General features: G+C 41.5%; 1 protein-coding gene across 2 annotated transcripts in view; it reads left to right on the forward strand.

The window, feature by feature from the left end:
* npepps (aminopeptidase puromycin sensitive) overlaps window positions 1–15,453 on the forward strand; it is a 193,218-nt gene that overhangs the window by 143,855 nt on the left and 33,910 nt on the right. For both annotated transcript variants that reach the window (XM_067259120.1, XM_067259121.1), the window contains exon 17: window positions 12,535–12,754. In XM_067259120.1, the coding sequence (XP_067115221.1) occupies window positions 12,535–12,754 (220 nt within the window). The remainder of the gene's footprint in view (window positions 1–12,534; window positions 12,755–15,453) is intronic.

The following is a 15,453-nucleotide window of genomic DNA, read 5'->3' on the forward strand; positions in this document are numbered from 1 at the left end:
TCCGTCCAGCCTTTTCCCCATGCTCATAGAACCCGTATCGTGATTTGGAGATAAGACACTCAGCCTGTTTCGTCGATAAAAGGTCGATCTCTTGTCTGCAGTGACAAACGCCTCTTCATAGAATCTGCAGAAGGTAGTTGACTATGTGCCCTATCCAGCTCAAGAATCTTTTCCGCCAATTCTATTAGTCGAGCAGTGCTCACTCTCCTCTGGTTAGCACAGTATGAGATGACCTGACCTCGTAAATACGCCTTCAGTGACTTCCAAATCATCAGGGAGGACATTCCAGATGTTTGATTAATGTCCAAAAAAACGGACCCCTGTGCATCGCTTGCACAGGGGTCTGTTTTGTAATGACATTTTTACAACTGATATTTCTGTATATTTTATATAAAAATGCATACTTATTATTTATAAAGATTACATAGATTTAAAGGCATCTTTTTTTTTGCTGCTCATTTACAACTGAAAATACAAGTGAAGTGTAGAATGAAATATGATGTCTTCTCATTTCCCCTGCAAGAGGCAGCCTCATAGCTGAATCAAAACGAACAAATTTGTCAGACCGGTGTAAAAATTGACCTAATCTCTATGACTTAAACGTCCTTTTAAGTTGTCCCTTCTCGTGATATTTCCAGGCATTTAGCCTACCGCATTCATTCATTAATAAAGAACCCCCTTTGAAGATTATTCTACGACGTTACCTGCAGTAGAAGATGGAATCGCGATTCAAACAGTAGCCTACCATCTGCTAACTGAAAATATGCCCCCAAAAACGTAAATAAGCTTGACATTTATTTAGTGGAAAATCGCTCATTCATAAAAAGCTCACTGGTAGCGATCATTGTCAGTAACAACGCAAAATGCGATATAACCCTGTGTGGAGAAGCTGCCCCGGTAAATTGTACTACTACGGTACAGTAGTAGACTACTGCTGTGTTCGTCTTGGTAGCGATTGCGTTGGTTGAATTGGATTTAACGTTCCGTTGTACGGTTTAGGCTGAAATTAATTATTTTCGTGAACAGATTGACAACGTTTAGGCTGTGGCAATGAAGTTCAGGTTAGTAGTTAGATAGACTTTTGATTTAAGTAAGGGGAGTGCCGAACATGTTCTGTCGCCGTTTGACTTCCTACAGCTGTGTAGATGTTTTTGTAGTGTCTCGCGTAGGCTACAGCGTTGCAGTGAGCAACACTGGTTTGAAACCACAGGTAATGATAATTTCACCCACAAATCGTTTACTTGTAATGTAATGTCATAATAAATCCTACAACGAAAATGTATTTGTGAGGAATGTTTATTTTAAAGATTGAAAACAGATGCATCAAAGACCACTGTAGTATGTGTTGCCCGGGCAACAGAGGCTAATGTCATGATGCTAATGCTTCAGTGAAATAGTAGACTACCGTTTCCAAAAGTAGATGTGGGCCTACTTCCTTAATAATATCAGCTAATATTGTACATTACATTTCATAATTGTGTTTCACATCACAAAGTAAAATGAGTAAATAGTTATCACCCTGGCCTCTTTGCTTGTGGCGTTCCTGCAGCTGCCTTGCAGTAAAGCTATAGTTAGCCTAGCTATCCCCCAAGTTAACAGATGTGAAACTAATGTTCTGCTACAGGTAGTCACGCGTGTTTTCGTGACGTTAGTGACATAGTGACTTTAGTAACGTCAGTGACTGTGGCTAGCAAATTAGCCACCGTTAGCTTCACTTTTCACCACAAAAACGCAATTTCTACTTAAACCATGCAACGGAACGTAAATAAAAATACAACCAACGCAATCGCTACCAAGACGAACCTTTTGACACCGCCGTTGTGTATGTAGTCCAAATATTGACTGATCCTTAGGGGGGCGAAAATAAATAATAAATAAATATATGTGAGAGAACAAAGGTTGTGCTCTCGCCGAAGGCTTGAGCACACCCAATAAATAGGCCAGCTAGGTTGCCTGTTTTTTTAGGAAAGAATTTCATGACAGGCAGCTATGACGGTAGTAGCACTGTTTAGCCTCGATTTGAGCAGATTTTTAAAAAAAACTTGGAAAAACCACATTAACTAGCTACATTATGTACACTGTAAGCTAAATGTACATGCCTTGTTTGGCCAATTCGGTCGATTGTGGAAGAAACTCCAACGTTTTTTAGTTATCGAGAGGAGTATCAAGCCATAGCGCTAGCTACTTTAAGGGGAGGAGAATTCCGGTTTACCCAATGTTTCCACTAGTCGCTAGAATGGTCATAACTTTTAATCAAAATATGATATTTCTAATCTGTCTTCTGTTCTACATTGCCCACAGATTTGTGGATATTCCACGTACTCAAAGTATTTCTACATCTTGTAATTAAAGTGGTTAAAGTTTTAGTAGTTAAAGTTTTTGTAAAAAATGGCTGCCTGAAATCACCTTTTTGTAGCAGTAACGTGAGTTATATCAGGAAAGAATTGTGACCGGTTAGTTACTTCGGTGCAGACATGTGTTTTTCGATATATTTAGTTGGGAGTGGGGTCTCCCACACTGTTTAATCCACAGCCGGCACCTTTCCTCCTGTGTTTTGGACTTTGGAAATATTTTTTTTACGTGTGATAAGTGACTGACTGGCTCGTTCGTCAAGGGCGGGCCCAACCGAGTCCCAGGGCGGGCCCGGCACCCCAAGGCCCGCCCATAGCGCCGGGTCTGAGTGGTAGCTAGAGGAAACGCTAGAGGGAACGATTCATTCATTTCCCGACTCGGTCTTTCTACGAGTCTTTGGATCATTTTTCACGTGACCTGCATAGGCTCTGTAGTGGCAGCTAGAGGAAACGAACGATTCGTTCATTTCCCGACTCGGTCTTTCTACGAGTCTTTGGATCCTTTTTTCACGTGACCCGCATTGTATTTTTTTGTAGAGGAAACAGTTTCCTCATTCCCTTTCGCGTGGCCGCTGTTTTAGTAAGACGTGAATGATATTCGCTCAAGTCATCATACTGACTGGTTTTGTTATTTTCACTTTACATTTACACTTACAGTTTAGTGCAGTGTAATTGTTTGCCGTGATAATTAAATGCTAGTGTGATAATAAAAGACCAAATCATACAAACTGTCATGATACATTATTTGAATGTAATGCAGGAATTTCTTTTAAAATAGTATCTGCTGGTGCACATGTCATGCACTAACCTACATGAGAATATGATACGTGTTTGCAGTGGACGGATAGCCCCCCCCCCCCCCCCCCCCCGTTGAAATGAACGAATGACTCGAAAAAAGATTCGTTCATGTTACTGAACGAGATTCAAAGAACCGAATCAGTAAAATGATCCAAACTACCCATCACTAACACATATGGAAAAATCGACGTTAGTATCATCAGCGTCTTCTCATGCTTCTCCAGTGTAGTTGTTGAACATGCCGCTCAGCCTGAACTCCCGCCCCTCATATTTTAGATTTGTTTTCATTGGCCAGTATTCATGCATATGGGAAAGACTGTCAGCAAATAGCCGATCACATGGTAGGGGTGGCACCAGTGGTGGCTAATCACTTTTCAGTGGTAGCCAGTGCCACCCCTGGCCACTCCCTGGACACGCCCCTGTACAGTAGCCCAGCACAAGCAGACATGGCCTAAACTTTCCGAAACATCCTAGGCCTATATGCTACACACTGTAAAATAATGATCCGATGGCCAACTTGCGGTTTTCAAGTGGTACATAATATTTAACGTCGAACTATGGAATGTAAACCCGTTGTTGGCAGAGTGCATTCAACATGTTTTGTACTTTGATAAAATGCTTCCATACCACAGATTTCTTTGCCATTTTGCCTAAAGGATTAATAACACCAACTGTAGACAAAGTATGGTAGAGTTTCGGCTACTCTAGTTGAGGCTAACAGCTACAATTGTGCTCATATGCCCTGTGCACAAAACAAAACGCAGATTAACGAAAGGGAAAACAGTAACACCTTTTTTTAAATATATATATATATATATATTTAGAGTTGCTTTATTTGTCGTAAATGAAATAATTTACCATTTCTGTATAGCATTTCTTTAATTCAGCAATGGTGACACAAGCGGGAAACAGATCTCAAACATACGGCAGCTTGACAAAAAAAAGAATCCACATTGTCTGTCTCAATAAGCCAAATGTCCTTTTGACTGATGATTTTTCAAACCATATAGACATTTTACATTTACATTTTAGTCATTTAGCAGACGCTCTTATCCAGAGCGACTTACAGTAAGTACAGGGACATTCCCCCGAGGCAAGTAGGGTGAAGTGCCTTGCCCAAGGACACGTCATTTTGCACGGCTGGGAATCGAATCAGCAACCTTCTGATTACTAGCCCGATTCCCTAACCGCTCGGCCACCTGACTTCCAGGGCTTCCAGATGTCATAATTATGAGATACCATGTGCAATTTCACCTTGATATGTCAAAAGATGACTGAATTACAGCTGCTTAAACTTTGTCCAAAGCTGACCAAAGCTAATACTGTGTCCTTTCTATTCATAGAAGTTCAACAGCTGATGTGTAGCAGAGAGGATAGAGAGGTTGACTTGCAACCTCATGATCTTGAGTTCGAATCTCCTTCAGCCTGTTATTGTTTGCCAAGCATGAATTAATTTTGCTCTCTTGTTGTCCAACTCTTGACCTTCTACAATGTACATTTTTATAATATGTTGCCATTTTGAGGAGGAAACCAATCGCTGCTTGCAGCTATATTTATAATGATTTTTTATTAAAAGTAGTCTGTTTTGCCATGTTGTGTAATATTTATTACACAATGTTCATTTTTGGTGCAGCGTTTATTCGAGGGCGGCGTTTAATCTAAGAAATACGGGATTTAGGCTATCTGTGCTAGCATGCTAATGTTTCTTTAGACAAGCTTGCTAGTTCGCTGCATTACATGTTCTTAGCTAGTTTGAACAGTACGGTCTGCCAGAGCGGCTTCGAGGTCATCCGTCATCATCCTGCTCGGATCTCATCCTACCTGTCGGAAAGATCCTAACAGGTTCCCTTGGGGAGGCAAAGTGTCAGGCCCTCGCCAACTCTCCACTGGTGTCCCACAGGGCTCTGTCCTTGGACCCTCCTCTTCTCCCTGTACACCACCTCACTTGGACCAATCATCACCTACCATGGGTTCTCCTACCACTGCTACGCTGATGACACGCAGCTGTACCTGTCGTTCCCCCCGACTGATCCGGGGATCTCAGCTAGGATCGAAGCTTGCCTCACAGACATCTCCGTCTGGATGACCGAGCACCACCTCCAGCTGAACCTCGCCAAAACAGAACTTCTCATCATCCCTGCCAAACCCTCCATCTCACACGATCTTTCAATCACCCTGGAATCTGCGACGGTGACCCCTTCATCCTCTGCCAGGAACCTCTGGGTTACCATGGATGACAAGCTCTCCCTCACTGCCCACATTGCTGCATTCTCCCAGTCGTGTAGATTCACCTTTTACAACATCCGGAAGATCAGGAGATACCTGTCTGAGCATTCCACCCAGCTGCTAGTCCAAGCACTTGTCCTCTCCAAGTTGGACTACTGCTGCTCGCCGGTCTCCCAGCATGCGCATCCCGCCCTCTCCAGAGGATTCAGAACGCAGCGGCCCGCCTGGTCTTCAATCTACCCCGCTCCTCATCTCCCTCCACTGGCTTCCCATCATGGCCTGTATCAGTTTCAAGACCCTGTTACTGACCTTCCGAGCGCTGAACGGGACTGCTCCCGACTACATCAAGTCTGTCCTCCAGCCTTACACCCCCACCTCCCACCTACGGTCGTCTTCTGACAACCGTCTGGTGGTCCCACCTCTCAAGAGCTCCCGCTCCCAACCCAAGCTCGCCTCCTGTCTGGCCCCCCAATGGTGGAATCACCTCCCCACCTCCATCAGAGACAATGACTGTCTCCCCACCTTCAAGAAAAGGCTTAAGACTCACTTGTTCCGGGAGTACAACGGTATGATTTGCTGGACCTGATGTTAGCTTCCTTCAGGAACACAATGACTCTTACTGAGTAAGTAAGTAAGACTTTATTTATATAGCACATTTCATACAAGATTGTAGCTCAAGGTGCTTTACATAAAATCAATACAAATAATAATACAAGTTATAAAAGTAATAATAAAAATAGGAAATCTATAAAAACAATAATATAACTAATAAAAGTAGTAAAACCCTTCTGAGATAAAATTACTTAAATGCTTCGGTAAAAAGGTAGGTTTTAAGCTGTCTTTAAAAAATGTCTAGGGTGTTTGCTTCCCTAATATTTATGGGTAATTTGTTCCATAGTTTTGGGGCGTAATTGACAAAGGCCGAATCACCAATCTTCTTATGACTGCTTCTGGTGACCTCTAATAGGCTTGCATTTGATGATCGCAGTGTTCTAGCTGGTGTGTAGTTTATAAGGGAGTTAGCAATGTAGCTAGGTCTTTGTCCGTGTAGAGCTTTGTATGTGAGGAAAAGGACCTTAAAGTCAATTCTGAAGGTAACAGGGAGCCAGTGTAAAGTAGCTAGGACAGGACTAATGTGTTCTCTCCTTTTAGATTTGGTTAATAATCTAGCTGCAGAATTTTGAATGAGCTGTAGTCATTCAGTGGTTTTCTTGGGAAGACCAGTGAAAAGTGCGTTACAGTAGTCCAGCCGGCTGGATATAAAAGCATGAATTAACTGCTCTGCATCATTTTGGTTTATGAATGGTCGTACCTGTATCTTTGCTATATTCCTCAGGTGAAAGAAAGCTGTTTTGGTCACTTTATTAATGTGAGAGTTGAAATTCTAATCTGAGTCCAGGATTACACCGAGACTCGTCACCTCTGGTTTAAGATAGGGGGTTAAGCCTCCTAGATTCTTAGTAAGCATCTCTCTTTTGGATTTGGGGCCACATAGTAGGACTTTGGTTTTGTCTTCATTTAATTTAAGAAAGTTATCATTCATCCATTTGTTTATTGCCAACAGGCAGTTGGTAATGGAATTGATGGCTGTTGTATCGTTGGGTTCAGTGGATATATATAGTTGTGTGTCATCCGCATAGCTATGGAAATCTATGTTATGTTCTCTGATTATGTCGCCGAGTGGTAACATAAAGAGAAAAAAGTAATGGACCTAAGCAGCTTCCTTGAGCAACCCCGTAGCAGTTCTCATGTTTCTTGGACCTATGGTCTCCTAAACTAACATAAAACTTCCTTCCTGTGATATATGATTTCATCCAGTTCAATACACTATACGTGAACCCAATAAGCTTTTCCAGTCTATTGATTAGGATTTCGTGATCAATGGTATCAAATGCTGCACTGAGATCTAACAGGATAAGGATAGAGACTTGATTTGCATCAGAGTTTAGTCTGAGGTCGCTAATTATTTTGGTGAGAGCAGTTTCAGTACTGTGATATTTCCTGAAACCTGACTGCGAGACTGCCAGGATGTTATTTTCTTCAAGAAAATAATTTAATTGGCTAAAACTATCTTTTCCAGTACTTTACTAATAAATGGAAGGTTTGATATTGGTCTGTAATTTGCAAGTAGACTGTTATCCAATTTGGGTTTCTTTAATAGGGGCTTTACAACAGCTGTTTTGAAGGTATCTCGGAAGACGGCAGTTCTAAGGGATGTGTTTCTAATCTCTAGCACCGGACCTGAGACACTATCAAACACTCGCTTAAAGGATGTTGTGGGTATAGGATCAATATCTGAGGTTGTGGAGTTAGATTTGCTGACAATTTTGGAAAGTTCACCAATTGTGATACAGGTAAATGTGCTCATGGTTATGTTGCAGAATCTACTGATGTCAGTTTCGACCCCACTACTAATAATACTAGCTCTGATCAAAGTTATTTTGTTCTGGAAGAACAAAGCAAGCTCTTCACATTTAACTGCTGAGGATGGAGGTGGGGCAGGGACAGTGTTTAGCAGCTGGTCAATGGAGAAAAGAACTCTGGAATTTCTGGCATTTTCTGTAATAATGTTGGAGAAATATTATCTCCTTGCTAGACGGATGGTTTTGTTATAGGTGGTTAGTGTGTCTTTGTAGATATTGTAGGGGATAGTGATCTTTGTTTTCCTCTATTTCTCTCTGCTGCACGGCATTTTCTTTTTGTTTCACTAACATTTTTATTTCTCAGCCATGGAAAGGTTCTCTACCATTCCATTCAGAGAGCAATCATGATTAGTCGGCTCATATAGAGCAAATTGTTCAGAAAATGTCATCATAGCTGTATCGTCTAAATATCTTCTATGGACTAATATTTGTTTTTGTTTTTTTGTTAGGATAATTTCCACATTAAAAAGTATATAACGATGGTCTGAGAGGGGTAGATCAGTTATTGAAATATTATTAATATTTAGTCCAGTTGTTATCACTAGATCTAGTGTGTTTCCGTGCCGGTGTGTTGGGTCTGTTATGTGTTGAGTTAGATTGAAACTGTCGAGGAGATTTAAGAGCTCAATAGTTCTTGGGTCTGCTTTTTTATTTACTTGGATATTTAAATCTCCGTTTAAAACTACTTTGTCATATCTAGTGACACATAGTGATAATAGTTCAGAACATTCTTGTATGAATATTGGCGAGTGCTTGGGTGGCTGATATATAATAACAAAAAGTATTGATTCGGTTTTGAGCTCTATAGCAAGATATTCATATGATATGAATTCACCTAGCTCAGTGATTTTGAACAACAGTTTAGCGGAGAAAATAGCTGCGACTCCTCCGAAACTTGGTGAAAGCTGTAATCGGGCGGACACGCTTCTATCAAAGTTGCTGTTGCCGTGTCATTGTTTAGCCAGGTTTCTGTTAGACAGATGCAGTCTAAGTTGTTTTCTTTGATCAGATCATTAACTAGAAATGTTTTGTTATTTAGTGATCTAACATTTAGAAGGGCCAGTTTTATCTGTGGGGTATTAACAGATAAAACAGGGGTAGATAAATCTGTTGGAATAATATGGATAGTTCTGTGACTAGTTTCAGGTTTGTAACCATGCATTTTACCATGCCATTTTCTGTTTGTGATTATGACCGGTATGTCCAATGAAATAGCATGGTGGCTGTCCTAGCGTAGCTTTTCTTTGGGAAAGTCTATTTCACTGAGCTGTTCCATCACAAGGGAATTCATCCGGGGGGTGCAGATCTGTGCAGGGCCCATGTCCTTGCAGGAGGCTGTTTTCTGTTCCATGGGAGGTTGTTTGGGATGCGTCAGTCAGCTTAGACACAACAGGGATAGGGAGAGAAACTTGATTTGTGGTCAGGAGCATGTGACTGATGTTTGCTGTTAGTAGTCGAGATCCTCTACAGTTTGGGTGGAGTCCGTCAGCTTGAAAACGGTCTGCACAGTTCCAGAACACATTGAAATTATCGATAAATCTCAGTTTGTGTGTCAGACAGACAGATGCCAACCATGTGTTGAAAGATAGTAGTCGACTGAAGGCTTCTTTTCCTCTGCGAAAGCATGCAATCAGTCCACTGATGAATACATCTTGATATCTGTTGAGTGTGTTCAGTAGCTGGGTGAAATGTTTTTTAAGTATCTCAGTGCCAGTTTTCTTGTATAGGATATCAAACAAGCCAGTGTGGATGATAATCTTAGGGTTGTTTGATTTATTGTTAAGGATTGTTTGTACCTCTGACGACAGTTCCTCGACAGATGTGTTGCTAAGACAAATATTTTCTGTCTTTGCCAGTTTAACATGTGCTGTCATGGCATCTCCAATCAAGATAGTGGCCATATGTAGTGTTGTGTTTGCATTTCTAACGTTTGCCTTATCAGTAGCTGTGGAGCCACTTATGTTATTTGGGTTAGCAATGATAGGACCCTGTGCTAGACCAAGGTTAGCCACTGTGTCAGTGCTAGCAGTAGATTCTATAGTGCTAGCAGCGTTAGCTCCTCTAAGTGTTGATGGGCTGTGGGTAGTCTTAGCATACCTTGGATCTTGATAATCCTGTGGTATTGTTGTCTGATTAGGCTTGATAGGGGGTCGAACAGCGCCCCTAGTGGTCCGAGAGGGGCTTGGAGTGAAATGGGGGACTCCAGGTCGCAGCAGACGATGATGTGTTGGATTTTCATGTGTGTAGTAGCTACCATCATGGTGTGTCGGCGATCTGGGCCCTTCATGTTTGTTAGCTGCGTGGCTAGCACTTCTTTGCCTCTTCGCCTTGGATTCCACACACAAGGGAGAGAGAGTTCCCAGTGGTTCGAATCTGAGTGTGACAGGAGGAGAGGTGATGCGGGAAGAGTTTCTGCCTCGCTTTTTTTGCTGTTTATCCTTGGTGCCAGTCCCATCTCCGATGAAGGTAGAAGCGGCGCTAGGCCTCTTTGGTTTAGCGCCGAGAGCAGGCCATGACTCATCCGGTCCACCGGCCGGTGGAGAGAAAGCTGGTTCCAAGGGTGGCTCATTGGCCGGTAGCTTAGCCTCTGGGCTAGGTACCATGGAATCTATAAAGTCTTCGGTCTAACAGGGTTCTGACTCTTAGCTCCAGGTCGACTATCCTCTGAGTAAGATGTTTGCAGTCGTTGCAAGCCATAGTTCTACAGGGAACAAGCTTTAGCTTGCTTGCCTGTGGTCAGTCTGGGAGAGCAGCCCAAAATACTTCTGTTCTCCTTGGGCTTCAGTCCTCTCAGGTTGTTCCTTTTTGTGGTCGTAGTCGATCCACTTTGCCCCTATCCGAAGTATTTGATTTTGAGTAATATCATCAAAAACTATCCAAATGATTGAAACTTCAGAGCATTTTTCCGTGAATAACTAGACAATACGATAGAAGCCAAGCAGGGAAGCAAGCAGGGAAGGTCAGGGGGAGGAGAGGGAAAGAAAATGCGACTGCCTTCTTTGAGAGCCAAAGTAGCAATAGTAGTAGGCTAAATGCTTGAAAAAAATAAAAATACAAAAATTAGAAAAAAAATAGGAACTTGGTGCTCTTGTTGGTTAGTTGTAACTGATTTAACTTCTTGTACTTGCTGTGAATTATTATTATTATATTGTTGCTTGCTTTTTACTACAGGTACACTTGCACTTTTGAGGTTCACGTTGTTTAATTAGTAACTTGTTTAACTACATGCTCTTATGGTTCTCCCCATTGGCACTTATTTGCTTTTCACAATGTATGCTTCATGTTTGGCTACTCGCAATGTTTTGGGGCTATCTCGTTATGATCAGTGACCTATGCTCTTTTGTAAAGCTCTCTTTGGAATTGTCTCGATTTGGATAAAAGCGTCTGCTAAATGAAGAAATGTAAATCACCGATTAAGCAACGAGCAAATGTCAATATTAACTAAACTAGCTAGCTCTATGTCATCTGCTTTTTATTAACGCTGATTTGCAAGGAATGCAAGAACAGCTATATAGCAAAAACATCTACCTACTGTAGCCATGTAAACTAGTTTAGACGGGCGTTAGCAATAGGCTAGATTGCATTAGTTTTCTGGCTATTTTTTCGTAAGCTTCCCTTCTAATGCCGACTAACAGCTAGTCTCTAGCTAGCCATCTGCTAAGGGATGTTGATGTGATATTTGAAATGTATATAGCTAGTAGTGGGCCCCTAGTGCAACACAAGAATGTTCATTCAAATGACATGCTGCTACTACCGTATTTCTGGGGCGGCGCTTATTACAAAATGTTCATTTTTGGTGGGTCGTTTATTCGAGGGTGGCGTTTATTTGAGGGGGTGCTTAATCAAAGAAATACGGTATTTACATTTTGCGCACGGACGCAGAAAAAGCCCTGCTTCTCTGAGCCGTTTTGTGCAAGAACTTGAAAAGTTCCAAAGTTACCCTTAAATCTTTCATTGGCTATACGGTCTGCAAGTTTATTTGTGAACCAATTAAAGTGTAAACAAAGAAAGAGGAGGGGGGAACAAAAAGCATGAATCTTGATAAGGCACCTGGTTAGCTTTAGAAGGCTATGGACAGGACATGGAAACTCCTATTGGCTCAAATGAGATCAGTCGAAAGGTCAGTGTGTAGTGGCCATTTTGAGTCTGAGATGTTAGGAATACTTTATCCGAAGTTACGACCAAGTTTACGTGAACCACCGGTTACTTCAGTCGGCAAATTTAGAAGTCTAGTAGTTGGACTTCTAAATTCCATGGCTATTTATGGATGTGATACATTGTTTTGGATGTAATATTTTACTTGATTGGATTGTAACATTGCCGAATTAAGCCTACTCACTTTAGCTATGAATTCCGGTGGCCTGTTGTACTTTTCGCTTGAGGCAATCGTTCGCAGAGTCCTCTTGTCTTTAAAGAGTTTGTCATAAGGTGTGCATTTTATATGCCTTTTTTTTAAAGTATTTGATGTCGCCAACTTGAACCACTCATTTGAGCAATCCACCTATTCATTTCGACTTCATACAGTGTGGCATGTGAATGTGTATAGCCAAATACAAACAGGCTTTTCCACTTTCTATTCTGACTCCACATTAATAATTGAATACTGGGATGATTTCACCTCAAGCAAATGGGTATGGAGACAAACAGTACACTGTGTTAACTAACACAGTCTATACTTGCTTTTCCCTTGGTCTACATATTCAAAACTAATAACCTATGTTCTCCTCCTCTCCTAGTCACGTGCTGGCATGATAAGCACAGTAGAGGTCCTAAAGCTAATGGAGGCCTTTGTGAATGAGCCCAACTACACCGTGTGGAGTGACCTGAGCTGCAACCTGGGGGTGCTCTCCTCCCTCCTCTCTCACACAGACTTCCATGAGGAGATCCAAGAGTTCATCCGTGATCTCTTTACTCCCATCGGTCTTAAACTAGGCTGGGACAGCAACCAAGGTGAAGGTGAGTTTCAGCTGCTGTTCTTATTTTATTGTTTGTAACTACACAGTAACAATATATGTTTTGTAAAATTGCAATAAATAAAGGTTGGGCTAAAGTCCCCTATAAAAGAGATTTTTATTGTTTGAAAGTAGAGGATATAAAGTCCAACGATTTATGTTTTGTTGACCATGTACGCACTCATGGGCTGAAGTTTGGCCATCTGCTGCTGTCATGTGTAGGTGTGAGTTACGGGTGGGTAAGTTAATTGGTTTAAGCAATTTGTTAGTATATACTAGTACATTGCCCGTGATGCGCACAGCAGTGATGTAGCCAGTGAATAAGATATCAATTAGTTGATTTGACCTAATTGGAGTTTGTGTGAACGGGTAAAACCTTTCCATGGTTCGGTTAGAGATATTTCTGCACATGCACATGGATTATCAATAAATGCTTTAATTCACTAACTTAACAAATGTTTTATTTATAGGGTGTGCTCAAGCCTTCAGTGAGAAAAACCATTGTTCTCTCTCATATATATTTATTATTATTTATTTTCCCACCCCTAAGGATCCCTCAATATTTGGACTACATAGACAACGTCTGTGTCAAAAGGTTTGTCTTGGTAGCAATTGCGTTGCTTGTATTTTTATTTACGTTCCGTTGCACGGTGTAGGAGTTTACAACGTTTTTGTGGCAAAAAGTGCCTTGTGTGGCACAAGGGAACTCAGTGCTAGCCTAATGTCACAACGTCATCACATGTTAGCAACGATGCATAGATTCAACATTCTAGTAAGACAGACAGCGATATCAGTGAGCCCTCAGCATTAGTACCATAGCTAAAAGTCTAGGAAAGTTGAGGCTACTTGGTTCCCCTTCGTTCTTTTGGTGAGCAGTCGAACTAGCCCTACTTTCCCTGCGTCATGGAGCCGACCAGCTAAATACTTATTTAGCACTAGCTTTGCTACCTGCATATACCTACAACTGGCAGCTGTGCTCCTTTGTGCTTTTGATTCAGACCTAGCCCCAGTAAATTGTAGAGCTAGCTAACTACTACACTTCTGCTGTGTGGTAATCGCAGGAGCTAACCAATCTACTAGACTTCTGCTGTGTGGGAATCGCAGGAGCTAATCAGTCGAAGGGCAAACAAAAATACAGGAATTTCCCCAGAAATTGTACCCTCTAGTTTTGTCTTTGTCTCTGGGGGAGTCAGGTGGCTGAGTGGTGAGGGAGTCGGACTAGTAATCCGAAGGTTGCCAGTTCGATTCCCGGTCATTGCCCAAGGACGTTGTGTCCTTGGGCAAGGCACTTCACCCTACTTGCCTCGGGGGGAATGTCCCTGTACTTACTGTAAGTCGCTCTGGATAAGAGCGTCTGCTAAATGACTAAATGTAAATGTCTTGCTCTGATTTAGCTAGCCAGCATTTCATCCATAATTCAAACTGCCAGCATGAACAGTCAATACTGGTAATCTGGCTGTATCTGCAATGTAATAGCAGTGATAGTGTGCCCTAAAAAATTACTTTTAATTAATACCTTTTTTGGAGCTTTTGTTTAGTCTTTTAGATAGTGCTCCTACGAATGCCGTTGACGTTCCATGTTCTCATGAGCTAATTTAGCAGCGTATAGATTAAACATTGTTTATTATATTCAGAACATTCAAAATGTGTAAAAGTAATATAGTAATCATTATTTGTAATCTTTATTATTGTTAATTGATCAATGGTTAATGACAGACCTCTTCACTACCCAAAGCTCATGACCATAGGTGAGGGTGGGAATGTAGACTGGTAAAAACTCTCCATGGTAACGAGACATGGGGTGCTCCTCTGTTTGAGCGACTCGTGATTGAAGGCTATAGATAATACATTTAATTATATTATACATCATTTACCGACACTATCAACAAGGGCAATGGGCGTAGGAGATATGGACAATTACAAATCTGCGTTTGCAGACGCTAAAACCCAATCTGCATCAAGTTATGAGAGTTTTGATGGGACCATCTCAATCGGAAAATCACGAGACCAGTCAATAACAACAGGCCAACTGGATCTTAGACCGAAAATCCTGTTGTGGAAAAGGATACAGAGGAAACGAGGGTCGAAAGGAGGAATTAGGAACAGATTAAGAAGACGAGGAAGTAAACTACCATTACCTGCTTTCACTCGGTCAAATGTGCGATCCCTGCGCAATAAGATGGATGAACTTTCCACACTGGTTAAGCTTGATTCAGACTATTGAAACACACATTTATTTTGTTTCACTGAAACGTGGTTGTCTATGAGGGGCCGTGAGGGACATTATTCAGAATACCCTCTCACACACACAACTGAAATGCTCTCACACACACTACTGAAAAGCTATACGCTCACACACACTACTGAAAAGCTCTCATACACACTACTGAAATGCTCTCACACACACTACTGAAAAGCTCTCACACACACTACTGAAAAGCTATACGCTCACACACACTACTGAAATGCTCTCACACACACTACTGAAAATCTGTCTCACACACTACTGAAAAGCTATACGCTCACACACACTACTGAAAAGCTCTCACAAACACTACTGAAATGCTCTCACACACACTACTGAAAAGCTCTCACACACATATGAAAAGCTCTCATACACACTTATGAAAAGCTCTCACACACACACATGAAAAGCTCTCATACACACATGAAAATTTCAGTTAAAACGGAAGGTGTTTCAGT

This window comes from Osmerus mordax, chromosome 21, assembly GCF_038355195.1.
Source record: "Osmerus mordax isolate fOsmMor3 chromosome 21, fOsmMor3.pri, whole genome shotgun sequence".
In the NCBI taxonomy this organism is placed as follows: domain Eukaryota; kingdom Metazoa; phylum Chordata; class Actinopteri; order Osmeriformes; family Osmeridae; genus Osmerus; species Osmerus mordax.